Source organism: Nerophis ophidion, linkage group LG13 (genome assembly GCF_033978795.1).
Source record: "Nerophis ophidion isolate RoL-2023_Sa linkage group LG13, RoL_Noph_v1.0, whole genome shotgun sequence".
In the NCBI taxonomy this organism is placed as follows: Eukaryota; Metazoa; Chordata; class Actinopteri; order Syngnathiformes; family Syngnathidae; genus Nerophis; species Nerophis ophidion.
In genome coordinates, this window is record NC_084623.1 from 6,665,256 (window position 1) to 6,691,383 (window position 26,128).

Consider the following 26,128-nt stretch of genomic DNA (forward strand, 5'->3'; position numbering starts at 1 on the left):
CGAGTATCTCTGAGGGAAGTCACGCAGATGCAGCAGGACGGAAGCTCCACTGATGTCTCCGGTAAGAGCTGACTTAATATCACAATTTTCCCATCCAAAAAACTTGCTGGTTGACTTAGAGAAACATGTTCGCTTGACCGCTCTGGGTTAAAGCTTCACAACAAACAAAGAAACACCGGCTGTGTTTCGGTGCTAAAGGCAGCTGCAATCCACCGCTTTCCACCAACAGCATTCTTCTTTGACGTCTCCATTATTAAATGAACAAATTGCAAAAGATTTAGCAACACAGATGTCCAAATTACTGTGTAATTATGCGATGAAAAGAGACGACTTTTAGCCGTGTGTGGTGCTGGGCTAATATGTCCGCTACAAACCGAGTCGTCACAACCACACATCATCATACGCATCATAATTCCGCGACGTTTTCAACAAGAAACTCCGCAGGAAATTGAAAATTGTAATTTAGGAAACTAAACCGGACGTATCGGCATGTGTTGCAATGTTAATATTTCATCATTGATATATAAACTATCAGACTGTGTGGTCGGTAGTAGTGAGTTTGAGTAGGCCTGTAAGACCATTTCTGTGAAATTTTTACGACATTTTCTTTGAACTGTTCTGTAACCAAAGGCGATGGCTGTTTACAACCCCCCTTCCCTTAGAAACAGATGCCATGTAATCAGGGAAAGTCCAAATAAAAGAGGAGGCGTTCAATCTTTTGCTAGAGCGTGGTGGAGACTGTACAAAAGTACAGCTCATACGTCTCTCCTCAATTGAGCCAAATTTAATTTTGTCTATGTTTAATTATTTGCTTCTTGTCTTGTCATATGCATCATAATTCCGCGACGTTTTCAACAAGAAACTCCGCAGGAAATTTGAAATTGTGATTTAGGAAACTAAACCGGCCGTATTGGCATGTGTTGCAATGTTAATATTTCATCATTGATATATAAACTATCAGACTGTGTGGTGGGTAGTAGTGGGTTTGAGTAGGTCTTTAAGACCATTTCTGTGAAATTTTTACAACATTTTCTTTGAACTGTTCTGTAACCAAAGGCGATGGCTGTTTACAACCCCCCTTCCCTTAGAAACAGATGCCATGTAATCAGGGAAAGTCCAAACAAAAGAGGAGGCGTACAATCTTTCGCCAGAGCGTGGTGGAGACTGTACAAAAGTACAGCCCAGACATCTCTTCTCAATTGAGCCAAATTTAATTTAGTCTATGTTTAATTATGTGCTTCTTGTCTTGTCATACGCATCATAATTCCGCGACGTTTTCAACAAGAAACTCCGCAGGAAATTGAAAATCGTAATTTAGTAAACTAGACCGGTCGTATTGGCATGTGTTGCAATATTAATATTTCATCATTGATATATAAACTATCAGACTGTGTGGTCGGTAGTAGTGGCTTTCAGTAGGCCTTTAAGACCATTTCTGTGAAATTTTTACAACATTTTCTTTGAACTGTTCTGCAATCAAAGGCGATGGCTGTTTACAACCCCCCTTCCCTTAGAAACGGATGTTGCCATGTAATCAGGGAAAGTCCAAATAAAAGAGGAGGCGTACAATCTTTCGCCAGAGCGTGGTGGAGACTGTACAAAAGTACAGCCCAGACATCTCTCCTCAATTGAGCCAAATTTAATTTTGTCTATGTTTAATTATTTGCTTCTTGTCTTGTTTAATAGATTTAATAGGGACGGCCTGGCGCAGTGGGGAGAGTGGCCGTGCGCAACCCGAGCGTCCCTGGTTCAATTCCCACCTAGTACCAACCTCGTCACGTCCGTTGTGTCCTGAGCAAGACACTTCACCCTTGCTCCTGATGGGTGCTGGTTGGCGCCTTGCATGGCAGCTCCCTCCATCAGTGTGTGAATGTGTGTGTGAATGGGTAAATGTGGAAGTAGTGTCAAAGCGCTTTGAGTACCTTGAAGGTAGAAAAGCGCTATACAAGTACAACCCATTTTAATTTATCTCAAGGTATTTTGGGTTCATTGAGGTTCGCTAATTTTACTTGTTTTGGAAGGTCTTGAAAAGCCACATGTTTTTGTTCTAATGGCAGATAATTCTGCTTAGTTCAAATAAAATACCACAAATTTTTTTTTTTGTTTTGTTTGTTTTGTTTTTGAACACTGACTTTTTGCAGTGTGAGAGTGAGAGGAGAGTGAAAGGTGCGGGGAAATTGCACATAAATGTCAAAGATTACTTCTAGGAACGATTTTCAAAAGAAAACACGCTCAGCTAATTAAAGTTCATACCATGGCGTTAAAAAGTCAAAACCTGGGCTTGAATCTGACTTTTGTGTAATTTTAGTGATACATTCTTATTATTACTTATTTTGTACTGCCGTTTCTTTTCTTTTTCTCCTATGTCCCACTCTCCCTTGTGGAGGGGGTCCGGTCCGATCCGGTGGCCATGTACTGCTTGCCTGTGTATCGGCTGGGGACATCTCTGCGCTGCTGATCCTCCTCCGCTTGGGATGGTTTCCTGCTGGCTCCGCTGTGAACGGGTCTCTCGCTGCTGTGTTGGATCCGCTTTGGACTGGACTCTCGCGACTGTGTTGGATCCATTATAGATTGAACTTTCACAGTATCATGTTAGACCCGCTCGACATCCATTGCTTTCCTCCTCTCCAAGGTTCTCATAGTCATCATTGTCACCGACGTCCCACTGGGTGTGAGTTTTCCTTGCCCTTATGTGGGCCTACCGAGGATGTCGTAGTGGTTTGTGCAGCCCTTTGAGACACTAGTGATTTAGGGCTATATAAGTAAACATTGATTGATTGATTGATTGATTATGACCTCCTGATAGTTAAGATCCATCGTTTTTTTGGTTGTTTTCTTTTCCCAACGTTGTACTTTGACTGAGCTGCAAGCACAGCCTCCTGGAAGTGGATATCGCTGCCAAGTCTGAATGCACTAAGACAGTGACTTTACATTTCCCCCCCCCCCAAAAAAAATCCTGAGGGTTATGCTTCAAGTGGGAGACCCCCGCAAAAATATTCACCTGCACCGTAGCCGCAGGGCGAAGTTGTGCTGTGGTTTCAAACCTTGGTTGGCTTTGTGGAGATGCTGAGCAGACTTCCCTCTTGACTCCAGGCCCCAGTCTCAGTTGTGATGGCTGACTTTTTATTTTATTTTTTGTCCCCGGCAGCACAACGCTGCAACATTGCCAGCTGCCGATTGACACCAGCACACAATTTCAAGCTCCATCTTTGAGCTCTTCTCCCTGCAGATTCCATCTCAAAGTTGTTGGGTTGCAGTTCATCATCTTTTTTTGGGGTCAAACACTTGACTATTTTCCCCGGTAATGATGATTTGTCTTTCTTGTGCAGTTCAACGATATCACCGAGAGCGAAGACAAAAACCACCAGGAGGTCATGAAAGCGAAACCAAGAACTACTTCTTGGGTACTGATTAATGCAAAGGGCTACCAGTTTGATACACACTTAAATAAATTGCCAGAAATAGCTAATTTGCTCAATTTACCTTTAATAAATATATATATATATGTGTGTGTGTGTCTTGATTGGATTATCGAGAAAATAGTGCTCGAAACCGTGGTAGAGCGCAATATGTATGTGTGGGAAAAATCACAAGACTACTTCATCTCTACAATACTGTTTCATGAGGGGTTCCCTCAATCATCAGGATAAAGTAGTCTTGTGATTTTTCCCACACACATATAATATATATATATATATATATATATCAGTGGTCGGGAACCTTTTTGGCTGAGAGAGCCAAGAAGCCAAATATTTTAAAATGTATTTCCGTAAGAGCCGTAAAATATTTTTTTTAACCCTGAACACAACTAAACGCTGGCATTTTTAAGTAAGACTAACATTTCCAGAGTATAATAAGTCTCTTATTCTTTGTAATAACAATGTTATTCTGAAACTGTGGAGGGGGCGTGGCCTGCAGGCCTGCAGCAAAGCGGGGTGTTGCCAGGACCGGCCTCGAAATCAGCGACAGGTGCGTAGATGGCCCACCTGGGCCTTGTTACCTAATCACCTGTCGCTCTGTTATAAGCAGCAGCCAGGAGGATGGATGGGGTTGGTGCTGGAGCCAGAGCGCGAGCGAGAACGGAAGAGAAAAAAGACAAATGCTGGAAAGCAACTGAGAGACTTATTGAAAAATGAAACAATACTCTAACCCTGAAACAGGCTCTCATGTCAGTTCTTGGTGGTCTGACGAACCCCCAGGAGGGCAAGCCCCACACTAACCAATAATAAATAAATAACTTCTTACCATCAAAGCAACTTCTTGAACAGGTGCGGTAGAAATGGATAAAACATGCACGAGGATGTTTTATATTTTGAACATCATTTTTAACACAGATTACAAGTGGAATTATTCATTATTTATCTTGTTAAGCAGAGTCAGCTCAAATTTACCTGAGAGCTGGCTCCCGAGCCATAGGTTCCCTACCCCTGATATATATATATATATATATATATATATATATATATATATATATATATATATATATATATATATATTTATATATATAGGGCTCCACGGTGGAAGAGGGATTAGTGCGTCTGCCTCACAACACGAAGGGTTCAATCCCAGGCTCTGGATCTTTCGGTGTGGAGTTTGCATGTTCTCCCCGTGAATGCGTGGGTTCCCTCCGGATACTCCGGCTTCCTCCCACTTCCAAAGACATGCACCTGGGGATAGGCTCCTCCCACCTCCAAAGACACGCACCTGGGGATAGGCTCCTCCCACTTCCAAAGACATGCACCTGGGGATAGGTTGATTGGCAACACTAAATGGTCCCTAGTGTGTGAATGTTGTCTGTCTATATGTGTTGGCCCTGTGATGAGGTGGCGACTTGTCCAGGGTGTACCCCGCTTTCCGCCCGATTGTAGCTGAGATAGGCGCCAAGGCCCCCCCGCAACCCCAAAAGGGAATAACTGATAGAAAATGGATGGATGGATATATATATATATATATATATATATATATATATATATACTCATTTTTATATATATATATATATATACGGAAGGTTTTTTTGTAGAGAATAAAAGATGAAAAAAACATTTAATTGAACGGTTTAAAAGAGGAGAAAACACGAAAAAATGTATTTCGACTCTTTAAAATTCAAAATTCAACCGAAAAAAATTAAGAAAAAAACTAGCTAATTCAAATATTTTGGAAAATTTTAAAAATAATAATTTATGGAACATCATCAGGAGCACCATAAAAGGGGGGGTAAGGGAGACGGATAAAAGGGGCCCATGATGGAGGGGGGCCCAGAGAGGCCCCTAATGAAGATGAAATTATATGAAATTATGTGTTGGGGGCCCTGTAAAGATTCTTTTTATGGGGCCCAAAATCCCTAGCGGCGCCCCTGAACATCATTAGTAATTTTTCCTGATTAAGATTAATTTTAGAATTTTGATGACATGTTTTAAATAGGTTAAAATCCAATCTGCACTTTGTTAGAATATATAACAAATTGGACCAAGCTATATTTCTAACAAAGACGAATCATTATTTCTTCTAGATTTTCCAGAACAAAAAATGTAAAAGAAATTCAAAAGACTTTGAAATAAGATTTAAATTTAATTCTACAGATTTTCCAGAATATTTTTTTTGAATTTCAATCATAATAAGTTTAAAGAAATATGTCACAAATATTTTTTTGTTGAAAAAACAGAAGCTAAACGGAAGAATTAAAATATATATATTTTTTTATTCTTTACAATAAAAAAAAAATAATTTACAGGAACATTGATTTAAAATTGTCAGGAAAGAAGAGGAAGGAATTTAAAAGGTAAAAAGGTATATGTGTTTAAAAATACTAAAATCATTTTTAAGGTTGTTTTTTTTTCTCTAAAATTGTCTTTCTAAAAGTTATAAGAAGCAAAGTAAAAAAATAAATGAATTTATTTAAACAAGTGAAGACCAAGTCTTTAAAATATTTTCTTGGGTTTTCAAATTCTATTTGAGTTTTGTCTCTCTTAGAATTAAAAATGTCGAGCAAAGCGAGACCAGCTTGCTAGTAAATAAATAAAATGAAAAAAATAGAGGCAGCTCACTGGTAAGTGCTGCTATTTGAGCTATTTTTAGAACAGGCCAGCGGGCGACTCATCTGGTCCTTACGGGCGACCTGGTGCCCACGTTGGTGACCCCTGGACTGGACTCTCACAATATTAAGTGAGATACTATGTTTCGGTCCGATGACCATGGATGAAGTACTGACTGTCCAGAGTCGAGACCCAGGATGGACCGCTCGTCGGGACCCAGGATGGACCGCTCGCCTGTATCGGTTGGGGACATCTCTACGCTGCTGATCCGCTTGAGATGGTTTCCTGTGGACGGGACTCTCACTGCTGTCTTGGAGCCACTATGGATTGAACTTTCACAGTATCATGTTAGACCCGCTCGACATCCATTGCTTTCGGTCCCCTAGAGGGGGGGGGTTGCCCACATCTGAGGTCCTCTCCAAGGTTTCTCATAGTCAGCATTGTCGCTGGCGTCCCACTGAATGTGAATTCTCCCTGCCCACTGGGTGTGAGTTTTCCTTGCCCTTTTGTGGGTTCTTCCGAGGATGTTGTAGTCGTAATGATTTGTGCAGTCCTTTGAGACATTTGTGATTTGGGGCTATATAAATAAACATTGATTGATTGATTGATTGAATATTATGTTAGACCCACTCGATGTCCATTTTATCTGGTCTCACCTAGAATGTGGGGGGGTGGGGGGGTCACCCATAGCTGCGGTCCTCTCCAAGGTTTCTCATAGTCATTCACATTGACATCCCACTGGGTTGTGAGTTTTTCCTTGCCCTTATGTGGGCTCTTAACCGATGGTTGGTACTGTCACGCCAAATGTCTTCCCCCTGGAAGACATTTGGCGTGACAGACCCTCTAATGCCTGAAGGACCCCAATAAGGGTGGAAGGACCTTCATGCAGCCCACACAGCTGCCTGTTTTAAAAGCATTATAATTGGCTGATTGTCATTGGTGAAAAATAACGGTAAGGAAAAAATATTAGCATTCCAGCATGCTGACCTTTCAAGCTATTTTTGCTTCGCTATTTTTTTATCTGTAACACTTAAGTCAGGGGTGCCCACACTTTTTCTGCAGGCGAGCTACTTTTCAATTGATCAACTCGAGGGGATCTACCTCATTTATATATATCATTTATATTTATTTATTTATGAAAGAGACATTTTTATAAACAAGTTAAATGTGTTTAATGATAATACAAGCATGTGTAACACATATAGATGTCTTTCTTTCACGAAGACAAGAATATAAGTTGGTGTATTACCTGATTCTGATGACTTGCATTGATTGGAATCAGACAGTAATGATGATAACGCCCACATTTTCAAATGGAGGAGACAAAAAGTTGTCCTTTCTGTACAATACCACATGAAAGTGGTTGCTTTTTGGCATCTAATTCATCCAGCTTTCATACACTTTACAAGAAAAACATTGGCGGCAAATTCCGTAGCTTGCTTGATTGACATTCACGGCACCCGAGGGTCTTGTGAGATGACGCTGGCTGCTGCCAGTTCATTATTATGAAAAAATGACAGAGAGGAAGGCGAGAAACACTTTTTATTTCAACAGACTTTCGCGCCGTCCCTTCCGTCAAAACTCTAAAGGCCGACTGCACATTTCCTATCTTCACAATAAAAGCCCTGCTTCATGCTGCCTGCGCTAACTAAATAAGAGTCTCGGAAAGCTGGCGTGCACAAGTGATGTGCACGCCAGCTTTCTCAGGGATCGCTTGTGCACGCCAGTTTTCCGAGACTCTGTATTTAGTTAGCGCAGGCAGCATGAAGCAGGGCTTTTATTGTGAAGATAGGAAATGTGCAGTCGGCCTTTAGAGTTTTGACGGAAGGTACGGCGCGAGAGTCTGTTGAAATAAAAAGTGTTTCTCGCCTTCCTCTCGGTCATATTTTCATAATAATGAACTGGCAGCAGCCAGCGTCATCTCACAAGACCCTCCGGTACCGTGAATGAATTGGTGAAGATAAATGATCACTAAATTTTTAGGTTTTTTTTTTTAAAAGCCTGGCTGGAGATCGACTGACACACCCCCCGCGGTCGACTGGTAGCTCGCGATCGACGTAATGGGCACAACTTGGTATTATCACGCCCTCATTGGGGTCCTTCAGGCATTAAAGGGTCTGTCACGCCATATGTCTTCCGGGGGGAAGGTTTTTGTAAGGGGGAAGAAATTTGGCGTGACAGTACCCCCCCAACATATTAGCTTTGTTTACAAACATAACGCTAATCCATCCATTTTGACTCCGGTTGTTCCGTCTCCTTATTTTCTCAGAACCGTTACTAATAACTGAAGAACATATTTTTGTCGTTGATTTTCATTACATTTGGCAACAAGAAGTTATTGTGAGTACCGGCGGGAAGAAGGGAATCTCACATATTCTTGTGTGAGCTTTTCAGCCACCACTCTGACAGATGTAGCACACTTTACGAGGACAATTTGGTGACATTACCAACTCCAACCCTGGGGTAAATCTGCGAGGGTTTTGGCAACAACGGGCCCCGGTTTAAGTAACCAGGGTTATTTCAAGCGGGGCAATAAAGACCTCGTTAGCGAGTACTTGACCATCTGTACACAAATCTCGTCTTGCGAGCTGAGCTATGTCTCATCTCCGTACCGACCTCCACCAACTACAGTGTCCTTACAAACTCCTTTAAATGACTGCATTCATAAATGCGCTCTTTAAACTACCTTTTTAAGAGACGGTCTTCACGGACACATAAAAAACGGTTGAGGGAGCGTTCAAAGCTTCCGTTTCTCCATTGCTCTGCATTCTTTTTTTCTGTTGATTTATAAAGCGTTTTCCGTCCGGGCTCCAGTACTCTGGAATGCCCTCCCGGTAACAGTTCGAGATGCTACCTCAGTAGAAGCATTTAAGTCTCACCTTAAAACTCATCTGTATAATCAAGCCTTTAAATAGACCTCCTTTTTAGACCAGTTGATCTGCCGCTTCTTTTCTTTCTCCTATGTCCCCCGATGACCATGGATGAAGTACTGGCTGTCCAGAGTCGAGACCCAGGATGGACCGCTCGTCGGGACTCAGGATGGACCGCTCGCCTGTGTATCGGTTAGGGACATCTCTACGCTGCTGATCCGCCTCCGCTTGAGATGGTTTCCTGTAGACGGGACTCTCGCTGCTGTCTTGGATCCGCTTTGAACTGAACTCTCGCGGCTGTGTTGGAGCCACTATGGATTGAACTTTCACAGTATCATGTTAGACCCGTTCGACATCCATTGCTTTCGGTCCCCTAGAGTGGGGGGGGGGGGGGGGGGGGGGGGGGTTGCCCACATCTGAGGTCCTCTCCAAGGTTTCTCATAGTCAGCATTGTCACTGGCGTCCCACTGGATGTGAATTCTCCCTGCCCACTGGGTGTGAGTTTTCCTTGCCCTTTTGTGGGTTTTTCCGAGGATGTCGTGACATAAAAGTGGATTGTGTGTCATTTTCAGTCGGATGTGTGCATGAAAAAAACAAGTTTAGGGAGAAAAAAATCAAATTGTGGAAACAAAACCAGATTATTTTAGCCTTTTTTCTAGTGATTATTAGTGAGTATTTTAGCAAAAGGCAAACCGACTAACAAGTTGGAGGAGGACTCAGGACAGACATGGAAATATATTTTTAAAAAATCTAAATGGGGCCACAAAACCCGATATTTTTAGCCATCTTTCTGAAAACAAATACAGAAATGTTACCATTTTTTCTGGAAACAAAACCAGACGCTTTAGCTGTAGCCATTTTTCTGCTGACAAAACAAGATTATTTCAGTCAAAGTCGCACCGATTAACAAGACAAGTCTACAGTGCTATTTTTCTGTGAAATACACCTGAATGATTTAAAAATTGGCTCACGACTTGAGGATATGGAAAAAAAAAATTTCTTCCTGAAGATAAACCATTTGAGAAGCACTCAACTCACACATGCTGACTCCAAATCATCATTGATGCAGAAGCAGCAGACAATAACCAACATTATGTTTCATGTTCACTGGAAATTCCCCCGACAGCTCGTACAGCAAATGAATATGTTTGTCTTGATACAAGGAATAATGTTAGCTAACTTAGCATCAACTTAAGACAATGATGTTGCCTAGCTAGCTAGGACTTCACTTACATCTCTCATTCCTCGCTGCTTCTTCCCTGTTGCGGGGGAATAACTTTCTTAAATCCATCTAGGAATTACAGTTTGAGTCAAATCAAAATCAAAATAATTTACTTAACAAATTGTTGTTGGCTAACGTTACCTACCTCACGCAGTGATTGGCAGCCCCCCTCTCTCTCTCTCTCTCAACCGAAGTCTCGATCCACACGTGAATAAATTACCATATTAATTAGCCAGGTGCTCATTGTTAGTGGAGTGAATACATCCATCCATCCATCCATCCATCATCTTCCGCTTATCCGAGGTCGGGTCGCGGGGGCAGCAGCCTAAGCAGGGAAGCCCAGACTTCCCTATCTCCAGCCACTTCGTCTAGCTCTTCCCGGGGGATCCCGAGGCGTTCCCAGGCCAGCCGGGAGACATAGTCTTTCCAACGTGTCCTGGGTCTTCCCCGTGGCCTCCTACCAGCTGGACGTGCCCTAAACACATCCCTAGGGAGGCGTTCGGGTGGCATCCTGACCAGATGCCCGAACCACCTCATCTGGCTCCTCTCGATGTGGAGGAGCAGCGGCTTTACGTTGAGCTCCTCCCGGATGGCAGAGCTTCTCACCCTATCTCTAAGGGAGAGACCCGCCACACGGCGGAGGAAACTCATTTGGGCCGCTTGTACCCGTGATCTTATCCTTTCGGTCATGACCCAAAGCTCATGACCATAGGTGAGGATGGGAACGTAGATCGACCGGTAAATTGAGAGCTTTGCCTTCCGGCTCAGCTCCTTCTTCACCACAACGGATCGATACAACGTCCGCATTACTGAAGACGCCGCACCGATCCGCCTGTCGATCTCACGATCCACTCTTCCCCCACTCGTGAACAAGACTCCTAGGTACTTGAACTCCTCCACTTGGGGCAGGCTCCCCAACCCGGAGATGGCACTCCACCCTTTTCCGGGCGAGAACCATGGACTCGGACTTGGAGGTGCTGATTCTCATTCCGGTCGCTTCACACTCGGCTGCGAACCGATCCAGTGAGAGCTGAAGATCCCGGCCAGATGAAGCCATCAGGACTACATCATCTGCAAAAAGCAGAGACCTAATCCCGTGGCCACCAAACCGGAACCCCTCAACGCCTTAACTGCGCCTAGAAATTCTGTCCATAAAAGTTATGAACAGAATCGGTGACAAAGGACAGCCTTGGCGGAGTCCAACCTTCACTGGAAACGTGTCCGACTTACTGCCAGCAATGCGGACCAAGCTCTGACACTGATCATACAGGGAGTGGACCGCCACAATAAGACATTCCGGTACCCCATACTCTCTGAGCACTCCCCACAGGACGGACTTCCCGAAGTCCTGTGGGGAGTGAATACAGTAGCTATCAATTACCAAATTAAGTAGTATGTGCGCTGTTGTCTATGTTATGTAGACTTAAAACTCTGAAGCGTTTTTTTTTTTCATTGGTGACATTTTTACTGGGGCACGTGCCCCAGTGAAATATGTCTGGTGACGCCCCTTGTTGAATGTAAAAATAAGACGCATGTTTATGTGCGACAGCTCGAGGTATCGACAAGGCGAGCGTGAGAGGGCCTAGGAAGATTTCCGAAGGCACTCGGAAGACGTTCACAGCATGTGTCCTATTCGGCAAGAACTGTTAAACATGGTGTTCTTCCCTGTTGACACCATTAGTACAATTTGACATCCAGTCTGTCAAATGACACGTGTAATGGCGGCGAACATGAGTGGACTGTAAGTGCAGATTGCGTTCTATAAAAGACAAGAGTGCCAAACACTACGGGCGGGTAATGGATGGGCTAAACTACAAGTGTTGCATCTTCATTAAAATGTAAATGTATTTCTCAAGTGCCTATACTCTCTATACAGTACTGGACAAACTGAGTCGACGGTCCCTGGAGAACCGTTGCGTTTTTTTCAGCTGTTGTGTTCCTCTTACCTGGTTTTTCAGGTCCAGCTTTGGGCACGGCCGGCCCCCGTTAAAAGCCTTCTCCCTCAGCCACTTGGATCTGACCTTCAGGCCGCCGCCACAGGATGCACTGCAGGCCGACCACGCCGACCAGTCACTGAGTTTACAGTCCAGGGGACAAGGGACGTGGCACATCTCCACCGTGTAGCCTGAAACCCAATGTTGGCAGACAGGAGAAGGGGGTCTGACTCACACTTTGGGCGACAGCTTCATTATGGGTCACATGAATAATTTCCCACGTTGGCCTGTGCTCTGCCACATTTGCTCGCTGTGACCAGAAACTAATTATCAGGCTAATGAGTGTCTTTCTGCCCAACTGTGCCAGCACAGCATTGAGAAACTTCTCCTGGGTTTTAAAAGGACACAATGCATTGCTTATTGCTGTGCCATTATTTATATTTTATGTGCAATTTGGCCTTATGTCCACACGTGACCAGAGGTCCCGGGGAAAGAAAATGAAAATTTGGCAACTCTGGTCAGGATTTTTAAAAAGTCCTCAAGTCATTTCAGAAAACTGAAAATAATGTTTTCTTTTGCAAGCTGCATGTTTTAAACCTTTTTTTTTGTTAAATGTTTAAGTTGATTAAGAATTGGACAAACTCTTCTCTGTTGTTAGTCTCCTGTGCCGCAAACTAGAACCAAAATACTGATGCTGCACTGAGTAACTATGTATATTATTTCTTTGGGCACCGTATGGTTCGATTCCATTCGATTCTTGGGTGTAACAATTTGATTCCGAATCAATTCTCGATTCCAAATCTATATTTTTTCCAGAACACATGGTGCCAGTTCTATGATTCAATTCTACTCTTGGGTGTAAAGATTTGATTCCGATTCAATTCTCGATTCGAAACAATTGTGGATTCAAAATCTATGCTTTTTTAAGAACACTGGGTGCTAGTACTCTGTATCTATTTGTTTCCTGGGTGTAATGATTCGATTCTGAATCAATTCTCGATTCAAAACAATTCTCGATTCCAAATCTACACTTTTTTAAGAACACTGGGTGCCAGTTCTATGATTTGATGTGATTTTTGGGTGTAACGATTCGATATCGAATCAATTCTCGATTTCAAACAATTCTTGATTCAGAATCTATACTTTTTTAAGAACACTGGGTGCCAGTTCTATGATTCAATTCGATTCTTGGGTGTAACAATTAGGTTTTGAATCAATTCTTTATTCGAAACAATTCTTGATTCAAAATCTATACTTTTTTAAGAACACTGGGAGCCATATCTATGATTTGATTTGATCTTTGAGTGTAACGATTCGATTCTGAATCAATTATCGGTTCTAAAAAATTCTCGATTCAAAATCTATGCTTTTTTAAGAACACTGGGTGCCAGTTCTTTGATTCAATTTGATTATTGGGTGTAACTATTCGATTCCAAATCAATTCTCAATTCGAAACAGTTTTCGATTCAAAAGCTATACTTTTTTAATAAGAATGGATTCCAGTCCTATGATTTCATTCGAATATTGGGGGTAACGCAGGTTTTAAAAGGACACAATGCATTGCTTATTGCTGGGCCACTATCTATATTTTATGTGCAATTTGGCCTTATGTCCACACGTGAACAGAGGTCCCGGGGGAAAAAAAAAGAAAATTTGGCAACTCTGGTCAGGATTTTTAAAAAGTCCTCAAGTCATTTCAGAAAACTGAAAATAATGTTGTCTTTCGCAAGCTGCATGTTTTAAACCTTTTTTTTGTTAAATGTTTAAGTTGATTAAGAATTGGACAAACTCTTCTCTGTTGTTAGTCTCCTGTGCCGCAAACTAGAACTAAAGTACTGATGCTGCACTGAGTAACTATGTATATTATTTCTTTGGGCACCGTATGGTTCGATTCCATTCGATTCTTGGGTGTATCGATTTGATTCCGAATCAATTCTCGATTCCAAATCTATATTTTTTCCAGAACACTGGGTGCCAGTTCTGTGATTCAATTCTATTCTTGGGTGTAAAGATTTGATTCCCAATCAATTCTCGATTCGAAACAATTGTGGATTCAAAATCTACGCTTTTTTAAGAACACTGGGTGCTAGTACTCTGTATCTATTTGTTTCTTGGGTGCAATGATTCGATTCTGAATCAATTCTCGATTCAAAACAATTCTCGATTCCAAATCTACACTTTTTTAAGAACACTGGGTGCCAGTTCTATGATTTGATGTGATTTTTGGGTGTAACGATTCGATATCGAATCAATTCTCGATTTCAAACAATTCTTGATTCAGAATCTATACTTTTTTAAGAACACTGGGTGCCAGTTCTATGATTCAATTCGATTCTTGGGTGTAACAATTAGGTTTTGAATCAATTCTTGATTCAAAACAATTCTCGATTCCAAATCTGTACTTTTTTTAAGAAGACTGGGTGCCAGTTTTATGATTTGATGTGATTTTTGGGTGTAACGATTCAATATCGAATCAATTCTCGATTTCAAACAATTCTTGATTCAGAATCTATACTTTATTAAGAACACTGGGTGACAGTTCTATGATTCAATTCGATTCTTGGGTGTAAAGATTTGATTCCCAATCAATTCTCGATTTGAAACAATTGTGGATTCAAAATCTAGGCTTTTTTTAAGAACACTGGCTGCTAGTACTCTGTATCTATTTGTTTCTTGGGTGCAATGATTCGATTCTGAATCAATTCTCGATTCCAAACAATTCTCGATTGCAAATCTACACTTTTTTAAGAACACTGGGTGCCAGTTCTATGGTTTGATGTGATTTTTGGGTGTAACGACTCAATATCGAATCAATTCTCGATTTCAAACAATTCTTGATTCAGAATCTATACTTTTTTAAGAACAATGGGTGCCAGTTCTATGATTCAATTCTATTTTTGGGTGTAAAGATTTGATTCCCAATCAATTCTCGATTTGAAACAATTGTGGATTCAAAATCTATGCTTTTTTTAAGAACACTGGGTGCTAGTACTCTGTATCTATTTGTTTCCTGGGTGTAATCATTCGATTCTGAATCAATTCTCGATTCAAAACAATTCTCGATTCCAAATCTACACTTTTTTAAGAACACTGGGTGCTAGTACTCTGTATCTATTTGTTTCTTGGGTGTAATGATTCGATTCTGAATCAATTCTCGATTCAAAACAATTCTCGATTGCAAATCTACACTTTTTTAAGAACACTGGGTGCCAGTTCTATGATTTGATGTGATTTTTGGGTGTAACGATTCAATATCGAATCAATTCTCGATTTCAAACAATTCTTGATTCAGAATCTATACTTTTTTAAGAACACTGGGTGCCAGTTCTATGATTCAATTCGATTCTTGGGTGTAACAATTAGGTTTTGAATCAATTCTTTATTCGAAACAATTCATGATTCCAAATCTATACTTTTTTAAGAACACTGGGAGCCATATCTATGATTTGGTTTTGATTTTGAATCATTTATCGGAATTGGACAAACTCTTCTCTGTTGTTAGTCTCCTGTGCCGCAAACTAGAACTAAAGTACTGATGCTGCACTGAATATTATTTATTTGGGCACCGCACGGTTCGATTCCATTCGATTCTTGGGTGTAAGAGTTTGATTCCGAATCAATTCTCGATTCCAAATCTATATTTTTTCAAGAACACTGGGGGCCAGTTTTATGATTCGATTCTATTTTTCGGTGTAAAGATTTGATTCCCAATCAATTCTCGATTCGATACAATTCTCGATTCAAAATCTATACTTTTTTAAGAACACTGGGTGCCAGTACTCTGAATCGATTCGTTTCTTGGGTGTAACGATTCGGTTCTGTATCAATCATCCATTTGAAACAATTCTTGATTCAAAATCTATAAGTTTAAGAACACTGGGTGCCAGTTCTATGATTCGTTTTTGTGTGTAACAATTTGATTCGAATCAATTCTTGATTAAAAAAATTCTCGATTCCAAATCTATACATTTTTAAGAAAACTGGCTGCCAGTTCTTTGATTTGATCCAATTCTTGGCTGTAACAATTCGATTCTGAATCAATTCCTCCATTCGAAACAATTATTGATTCAAAATCTATACTTTTTTAAGAAAACTGGGTGCCAATTCTTTGATTTGATTCAATTCTTGGCTGTAACAATTCGATTCTGAATCAATTCTCCATTCGAAACAATTCTTGATTCAAAATCTATTCTTTTTTAAGAACACTGGGTGCCAGTTCTATGATTAACTACATTCCTCCATTAACATAGATAAGCAACTCTGATTAATGTCTATCCATACATCCATTTTCTACCGCTAATCGATATTACTTAAAAAAAACTGGATTTCTGGATTTTAGAAATGATTGGAAACTCAAGACAGCCATGGAATTATGTTCTTTACAAGTGTTATGTAAAATTTTGACCACGACTGTATAAATTGTTAGCAAATTTAAAGCAACTATGCGTCTAACATGAATCTACAGTACTCTATGGTACTCTGGCGGTATCTAGTGGTTGAGGGGTGGAATTACACCTTTAATAGGATCTGCGCGTATTTCCAAGGGAACTGCTTGAATTCATGTAACAAATATTATAAATGAACACATTCGCAGTATATGGAAAAACGGTCATTACAGTAGGGAGCCAATGGGGGACCAAAGGGTCCCGGGGAACTCCAGTGTATACTCACTTAATATCTCATGCTAATAACTTTATTAGAGGTTAATTATTTTACACTTACTGTGGCTATATTTTCAGTATCTTTTCAAATGAACATGATGTCATCTTCAAATGCAAAAAACAAATATAAAAAATACCAAGAAGGTTCCAGGTCTTCCTAGGGGTTAGGCTTGGGCAATCTAAAATTGAGTTCAATTTGGGGGTGCAAAAATACACACAACAATTTGACCTTCATGTTTTTGTGTGGGTTTTAAAGCATTCATTGTAAAACATTGCTTCTTTTTTTGTGTGGAGACTATCTGCCATGAATGTGGTTGAACCCTTACCCTGCTTTGTGCACAGCGTGGGCTCGACCAGACCTCCCCGTTGGTCAAGGCAGGCCACGGCTGTGTAGCGCAGGCCTTGACCGCACTCCTTCACCTCCCGGGAGCTCATCCAACTCTGCAGGGAGTCCGGAGTCGAAGGTTCGTCAAGGATGCAGTCGGACCAGTTGCCAAAGGGTTGGGACAGGTACTCCTCGCAGGGACAGGCCTCTTTCTCCTCCAGCGGGTATAACGCCTCATCCAGGCACTGCTCCTTCTTTTTACTACGACCTGGAAGGGACGACAAAATGACAGAAAAGATCATTTGTAACAAATAAAATAAAAAAAACGTCATCACAGAGGATTGTGCGGGTTAGTAGTTTGAAGTCTTTAGGGTAAGTGTCAGAATAAATGTATCCAAAGCCAAATTTTGTTCTTACTAAGCAGAAGGCTTGTAAGGCAGAAGGTTTGTAGGATGGGAAGCAACATGAATGTGTTCTGTGTCTCTCATGTATTGTATCTTGACCCGAGATCTACAAAGCGAAGAAGAAGCAGGACCTGACTCCCCTCCAGGGACTTCTTCTTTGAGCTGTTTTACGACCTTTTCTGTGAACTGTTTACGACGTTTTCTTTGAACTGTTCTGTAACCAAAGGCGATGCCATGTAACCAGGGAAAGTCCAAGTAAAAGAGGAGACATACAATCTTTCGCCAGAGTGAGGTGGAGACTGTACAAAAGTACAGCCCAGACGTCTCTCCTCAATTGAGCCAAATTTAATCCTGTCTCTGTTTAATTCCTTGCTTCATGTCTTGTTTAATATATATTATCAGTGTTTGAACCTGAAAATACGCCTATTTATCAATTACCCTTACAAGTACAGAAGGGAAGGGGTTTACATGGCCCCCATTCCTGGGTGGATCTTGCGTGAGAGCAATGCAGTCTGCTGAAAATGATGGAAAGCGTCACACTCCATAGCAACTGATGTTTGAATTGCCAAAACTCTCATTTTCACTTCCATCTAGCGGCTACAGTAAATATTGCACCCCATAATCGTCACGTTTCATGTGTTAGGTAAATCGCAACATAGGAATCCCCTTCCTACTGTACCGTCACAGCTTGGCCAGTACACACTTCAATGTCTTGAAAGATGAGTGGAAAATGGTATGCATCCTAATATGTTTTACAGCATTTTCATCAAAAATGTGAGTTCCGTATTTTCCGGACCATAGGGCGCACTGCCGATGAATGGTCTATTTTGAGTTTTTTCCACGAATAATGCGCACCGGATTATAGGTCGCATTAAAAGTGTCATTATATTATAATAAACAACAACAACACCGGAAATGTATCCCGTGAAAAACCATCCGACCGAAACTCTATAATAACTAAAGTTCCTTGGGTGAATAATGTAAACTCACAACACCGGTATGTTTTAGCGCTTTCATGGCGAGTTTACTGACAGATATAAGTAAAAACTTTACACTACTTTATATTAGAAATGACAACAGCGGAGGATGAATGTCCCATAACAAGAAGATAGAGAAAAAGAAGATTATCGACTACGGTGTCGACACAAACTACAAAGGCAGACGCACGCAACTTTTCTAGTATTTATGCAGATCTCAAATACAGATCAGCAGGTACCAGAAGGTAAGAAAAGTTGCTTGTGCACAGACAAAACGCCGGATTATATGTCTTACCTAATACACACCATAATAATACTCCTATGTTGACGCACAGTACAATCCATCAAGCGGTGTGGCTTCATTACTTACCAAAGTCGTACTAAAACATTTTGATGGATTTTTGAGCGCTGTGTGTAATATTGTATATTTTCAATGGAACATATAAACTGTTGGTGTTGTTTACTTGACTCATATTGCTGTTACGGTGCACGCAGAATCTGTTTCTCCCGCAGCCGGAGACAATTTGCTATCAGCGCACCTGGGTCTAATCAGACAAGCAGCATAAGGACCAGTGGACCCAAGGATCCTTGCGGGAACTTAGTTTCTCAATGGTGTACCTACCCTCCATCGCCCTGAAAGTGAGCTGTGCTTCTCACTTCGTCCTGGATCTTCTTCTGGACTCTGACTGTCTCCCTCGTTCCTCGACTACTCGTTCGCCCCTGGACTCTGACGCCTAACTCTGCCCCAAGGACCTCACGTGAATCTCGGATCTCTTCTGCGTTGCCCTCTTTGGTTTTGTCTGCTTCCTCATTCAACATTTACGGTAACACTCAACAGCTAATCTACACACATAGTCACTCTCATACGCTCTTGGATTTTTTCACACACCGTTCTATACATATATAAATATGTATATATATATAAAAATATGTATATATATATATATATATATGTATATATATATATATATATATATATATATATATATATATATATATATATATATATATATATATAATTTGACTATATATATAATGCATTTTTTTACATCCTTACCCTAGTGTCTGTTGCTGTCATTTCCCTCTGCAAACCACAATAATTGCCATCATATATAGAAGCATTTAAGTCTCACCTTAAAACTCATCTGTATACTCTAGCCTTTAAATAGACCTCCTTTTTAGACCAGTTGACCTGCCGCTTCTTTTCTCTCTCCTATGTCCCCCCCTCCCTTGTGGAGGGGGTCCGGTCCGATGACCATGGATGAAGTACTGGCTGTCCAGAGTCGAGACCCAGGATGGACCGCTCGTCGGGACCCAGGATGGACCGCTCGCCTGTATCGGTTGGGGACATCTCTACGCTGCTGATCCGCCTCCGCTTGAGATGGTTTCCTGTGGACGGGACTCTCGCTGCTGTCTTGGATCCGCTTGAACTGAACTCTCGCGGCTGTGTTGGAGCCACTATGGATTGAACTTTCACAGTATCATGTTAGACCCGCTCGACATCCATTGCTTTCGGTCCCCTAGAGGGGGGGGTTGCCCACATCTGAGGTCCTCTCCAAGGTTTCTCATAGTCAGCATTGTCACTGGCGTCCCACTGGATGTGAATTCTCCCTGCCCACTGGGTGTGAGTTTTCCTTGCCCTTTTGTGGGTTCTTCCGAGGATGTTGTAGTCGTTATGATTTGTGCAGTCCTTTGAGACATTTGTGATTTGGGGCTATATAAATAAACATTGATTGATTGATTGATCATATTGCAGTCTACACGTATTTCTTATGTTTGACTGCCATCTACTGGTCACAATAATCATTACACCATTTAGCAAATAAAATTGCTTCGAGGCAGGTAAACAAAACCAGAGTTATTGTAGAAAAATAAATAAATAAATAGATCGCCTTATAGTACGGAAAATAGAGTAGTCAGTACGGTCGTTAGGGTTCATGATATCAATTCGTACAGCTCAATTTTCTGCTCGCCCAAATTATTTTACTTTGAAACAAGCGGCAGAAAATGGACGGACGGATGGCTTGAAAGAAAGTCATGACCAATATTAAAACATCAGTCAAACGCTGCCCTATCACCAATGCCAAGGGATACATTTTTTTCCTCACAATGCATAATTAAAGAGTACTTTGCATGACTCCGGGCAATGATTACAAATATTTGCAGACATATATGTCGTCCAGAAAGAATTCACTTTGAATCATAGTCCTCTGAAGTAAATGGTGCGAACGTAATGTCTGCATTAAATTACAACAACATAAAAGTAGTTGGACCTCTGTGGCTAATAAAATGGAATAATTCAAGTACAGTGCCTAATTCAATTATATTTTAACCTTTATTCCACTGGTGCAGAGCACAGAGTGAACACAAGAAGAGAGGACAACCTCCGAATTCTTCAAATTTACATAGACGGCCGAAACCGGGACACAATTGGGTATTCCAACCGGACAGGGACGACGAACGCGTATTAAAACTTTTGGAATGGATGAAGGAGGATTACATTGAGCCTCTGGGATGGCTTTTCCAAATCCCCGAACTTCACCCCACGGACCACACGCAGACTATACCTCCAAAGCCAGGGAACCAACCAATTTACCTCCAAATTAACTCGAGCAATTCGAGGGTGGATGAGTCAGAATTATACCAGAACGTTGTTATGGGCACAAAAAAAAGGTCCAGTCAACGGTGTTGCCAGGTGGGGAATCACAAGTTGTCGTACCAGAAGCTTAAATCGGTCGTATTTTGAGGGAAACTATTGCATACCCGATTTAAAGTTGCTGAAAACACTGTAAAACATTACCACTTATAATGTATAGCAATGGTGTCCAAACTACGGCCCACGGCCAAATAATACCCGCTGTCGTCATGAGTTTATTAAAGAATCTTACTGTGGAGGGGGGCGTGGCCTGCGGGCCTGCCGCACAGCGGGGTGTGTAAGGACCGGTCTTGAAGACAGCGGCAGGTGAGTAGATTGCCCAGCTGGGACTTGTTATCTAATCATCTTGTGATCTAATCCGGCCGCCTGTACCCGTGATCTTGTCCTTTCGGTCATAACCCAAAGCTCATGACCATAGGTGAGGATGGCAACATAGATTGACTGGTAAATTGAGAGCTTTGCCTTCCGGCTCAGCTCTTTCTTCACCACAAAGGATCGATACAGTGTCCGCATTACTGAGGACGCCGCACCGATCCGTCTGTCGACCTCACGATGCATTCTTCCCTCTTGTGAACAAGACTCTGAGGTACTTAAACTTCTCCACCTGGGGCAAGATCTCCTCCTCAACCCAGAGATGGTACTACACGCTTTTCCGGGCGAGAACCACGGACTTGGACTCGGAGGTGCTGATTTCCACCCCAGTCGCTTTAGACTCGGCTGTGAACCGATTCAGTGAAAGCTGAAGATCCCGGCCAGATGAAGCCATCAGGACCACATCATCTGCAAAAAGCAGAGACCTAATACTGCAATCCGTCTGGACCTGACAGTCCCGTGGGAAGATCGCCTGGAAGAAGCCTTCGAGAGGAGGCTCTCCAAGTATGCAGCACTGGTCAGCGACTGTCAACAGGCTTGTTGGAGAACAAGGTGTTTCCCTGCAGAGGTTGGATGCAGAGGATTTGTAGCTCTTTCGTTGGTCAGAGCCTTCAGCAGTTTGGGCATTGATGGAGAGAGAAAGAGGAGAGCCATCCGCAGTACCACCAAAGCGGCGGAAAGGGCTTTGAGATGGTTGCGGCTCAAAAGAGGAGTTCCTTGGAGTCATGGTAGCTAGCCATCCGTCTAAACCTGACAGTCCCGTGGGAAAATCGCCTGGAAGAAGCCTTCGAGAGGAAGCTCTCCAAGTATGCAGGACTGGTCCGCGACTGTCAACAAGTTGGTTGGAGAACAAGGTATTAACCTGCAGAGGTTAGAAGCAGAGGATTTGCAGCCCGTTCCTTGGTCGGAGCCTTCAGCAATTTGAGCATCGACGGAGAAAGAAAGAGGATAGCCATCCGCAGTACCAACAAAGCGGCGGAAAGGGCTTTGAGATGGTTGCGGTTCAAAAGAGGAGTTCCTTGGAGTCATGGTAGCTAGCAATCCGTCTGGACCTGACAGTCCCGTGGGAAGATCGCCTGGAAGAAGCCTTCGAGAGGAAGCTCTCCAAGTATGCAGGACTGGTCAGCGACTGTCAACAGGCTTGTTGGAGAACAAGGTGTTTCCCTGCAGAGGTTAGATGCAGAGGAATTGCAGCCCGTTCCTTGGTCGGAGCCTTCAGCAATTTGAGCATCGACGGAGAAAGAAAGAGGAGAGCCATCCGCAGTACCACCAAACCGCCGGAAAGGGCTTTGAGATGGTTGCGGCTCAAAAGAGGAGTTCCTTGGAGTCATGGTAGATAGCCATCCGTCTGGACCTGACAGTCCCGTGGGAAAATCGCCTGGAAGAAGCCTTCGAGAGGAAACTCTCCAAGTATGCAGGACTGGTCCGCAACTGTCAACAGGCTGGTTGGAGAGCAAGGTGTTTCCTTGCAGAGGTTGGATGTGGAGGGTTTGCAGCCAGTTCCTTGGTCAGTGCCTTCAGCAATTTGAGCATCGACGGAGAGAGAAAGAGGAGAGCCATCCGCAGTACCACCAAAGCGGCGGAAAGGGCTTTGAGATGGTTGCGGCTCAAAAGAAGAGTTCCTTGGAGTCATGGTAGCTAGCCATCCGTCTAAACCTTACAGTCCCGTGGGAAAATCGCCTGGAAGAAGCCTTCGAGAGGAAGCTCTCCAAGTATGCAGGACTGGTCAGCGACTGTCAACAGGCTTGTTGGAGAACAAGGTGTTTCCCTGCAGAGGTTAGATGCAGAGGAATTGCAGCCCGTTCCTTGGTCGGAGCCTTCAGCAATTTGAGCATCGACGGAGAAAGAAAGAGGAGAGCCATCCGCAGTACCAACAAAGCGCCGGAAAGGGCTTTGAGATGGTTGCGGCTCAAAAGAGGAGTGCCTTGGAGTCATGGTAGCTAGCCATCCGTCTGGACCTGACAGTCCCGTGGGAAAATCGCCTGGAAGAAGCCTTCGAGAGGAAACTCTCCAAGTATGCAGGACTGGTCCGCAACTGTCAACAGGCTGGTTGGAGAGCAAGGTGTTTCCTTGCAGAGGTTGGATGTGGAGGGTTTGCAGCCCGTTCCTTGGTCAGTGCCTTCAGCAATTTGAGCATCGACGGAGAGAGAAAGAGGAGAGCCATCCGCAGTACCACCAAAGCGGCGGAAAGGGCTTTGAGATGGTTGCGGCTCAAAAGAAGAGTTCCTTGGAGTCATGGTAGCTAGCCATCCGTCTAAACCTTACAGTCCCGTGGGAAAATCGCCTGGAAGAAGCCTTCGAGAGGAAGATCTCCAAGTATGCAGGACTGGTCCGCTTTTGGAGAGGTGTTTCCTTGCAGAGGTTGGATGTGGAGGATTTGCAGCCAGTTCCTTGGTCAGTGCCTTCAGCAGTTTGGGCATTGATGGAGAGAGAAAGTGGAGCGCCATCTGCAGTACCACACAAGATGGCTCAAGATGGTTGTGGCTCCAAAGAGGAGATCCTTGGAGTCATAGTAGCTAGGCAGTCATCTGGACACAAGCCGGGAGATTTGATCACCCCCCCCCCCCGGTTGGGTCGCTTGTAGGAGGGTGTATGACCAGTTGAGAGACCCGAAACGCCCGGTGAATCCAATAGGTCACTGAGTCCGGACTAGGTATCAGTAGATGTATGTACAAGTATCAGTAGATGTATGCACACAGGTCAAATCAATGGCATCAAGCATTCATAAACTGAAGCAAAAACACAGATTCAATTAAAGCAAATACATTCAATGTCATCTTTGACTATAAAACATGTAGTTTTGTTGATTTGTTCTGACAGAATACATCAAGAATACATCAACATATGATTGAGTAGCAAAACAATGTCATGCCATGGCAACAAAATAAGTGGGTCGAGGAGCAGCTCCGACAAAAAAATATCATTTCAAAATCCTTTCCCTGACTATCTTAAATTATTCTTTCCGCTGAAAGGAAACTGACATGCGGGGCTCTTAATGATGACTCATGACTATAATCAGCATTCATTTCCATGCACGCTGTTTGAGGGTTTTTATCCAACAAAATGTAAAAAGTGTTTAAATTGATGAGGAGTGACAGCTCAGGAGGCAGCATCAATGGGAAGAGAAGCTGTCATCTTTTGTACAAACCCCGTTTCCATATGAGTTGGGAAATTGTGTTAGATGTAAATATAAACAGAATACAATGATTTGCAAATCATTTTCAACCCATATTCAGTTGAATATGCTACAAAGACAACATATTTGATGTTCAAAATCATAAACTTTTTTTTTTGTTGCAAATAATAATTAACTTAGTATTTCATGGCTGCAAAACGTGCCAAAGTAGTTGGGAAAGGGCATGTTCACCACTGTGTTATCTTAGATGATCTCGGGCCCAGAGAAGCCGGCAGAATTTCTGGATGTTGTTGATATATGGCTTTCGCTTTGCATAGTAGAGCTTTAACTTGCACTTACAGATGTAGCGACCAACTGTATTTAGTGACAGTGGTTTTCTGAAGTGTTCCTGAGCCCATGTGGTGATATCCTTTAGAGATTGATGTGGGTTTTTGATACAGTGCCGTCTGAGGGATGGAAGGTCACGGTCGTTCAATGTTGGTTTCCGGCCATGCCGCTTGCGTGGAGTGATTTCTCCAGATTCTCTGAACTTTTTGATGAAATTATGGACCATAGATGTTGAAATCCCTGAATTTCTTGCAATTGGACTTTGAGAAACGTTGTTCTTAAACTGTTTGACTATTTGCTCACGCAGTTGTGGACAAAGGGGTGTACCTCGCCCCATCCTTTCTTGTGAAAGACTGAGCATTTTTTTGGGAAGCTGTTTTTATACCCAATCATGGCACCCACCTGTTCCCAATTAGCCTGCACACCTGTGGGATGTTCCAAATAAGTGTTTGATGAGCATTCCTCAACTTTATCAGTATTTATTGCCACCTTTCCCAACTTCTTTGTCACGTGTTGCTGGCATTAAATTCTACAGTTAATGATTATTTGCAGTTTGAACATCAAATATGTTGTCTTTGTAGCATATTCAACTGAATATGGGTTGGAAAGGATTTGCAAATAATTGTATTCTGTTTATATTTACATCTAACACCATTTCCCAACTCATATGGAAACGGGGTTATTTATTATTATTATTATTATTATTATTTTACTCAGAAACATTTGTACAAGGCGCTAAAACGTTTATTTTTCTTAAACTATTTTAAGGGGGACAGGCTTTTGGACATACATAAAAATACAACAAAAAAAAAAAACATCCATCCATCCATCCATCCATTTTCTACCGCTTATTCCCTTTTGGGGTGGCGGGGGGCACTGGCGCCTATCTCAGCTACAATCGGGCGGAAGGCAGGGTACACCCTGGACAAGTCGCCACCTCATCGCAGGGCCAACACAGATAGACAGACAACATTCACACACTAGGGCCAATTTAGTGTTGCCAATCAACCTAAATAAAAAACATAAAAAAAAATATTGAAACATATAATAATAAAAAAATATATAACCTAGAAATACAATTTAAAAAAAGGGTTGTGCGTTTTACCGGTAATAATAAAGTACCGCAGTATTGATTAAGTATAAAGTATACCGCATCTGAAAAATACCTGTACTTTTTTTTTTTCCGGACGACATTGCCTGTAAATGCAGGCA

General features: G+C 42.3%; 1 protein-coding gene across 1 annotated transcript in view; it reads right to left on the reverse strand.

Annotated features, from left to right (window-relative positions):
• Positions 1-26,128, reverse strand: part of thsd7ba (thrombospondin, type I, domain containing 7Ba) — a 531,947-nt gene that overhangs the window by 119,126 nt on the left and 386,693 nt on the right. Inside the window, 2 exon segments of the mRNA XM_061918320.1 lie at positions 12,071-12,249; positions 17,046-17,312. Of these exon segments, the coding sequence (XP_061774304.1) occupies positions 12,071-12,249; positions 17,046-17,312 (446 nt within the window).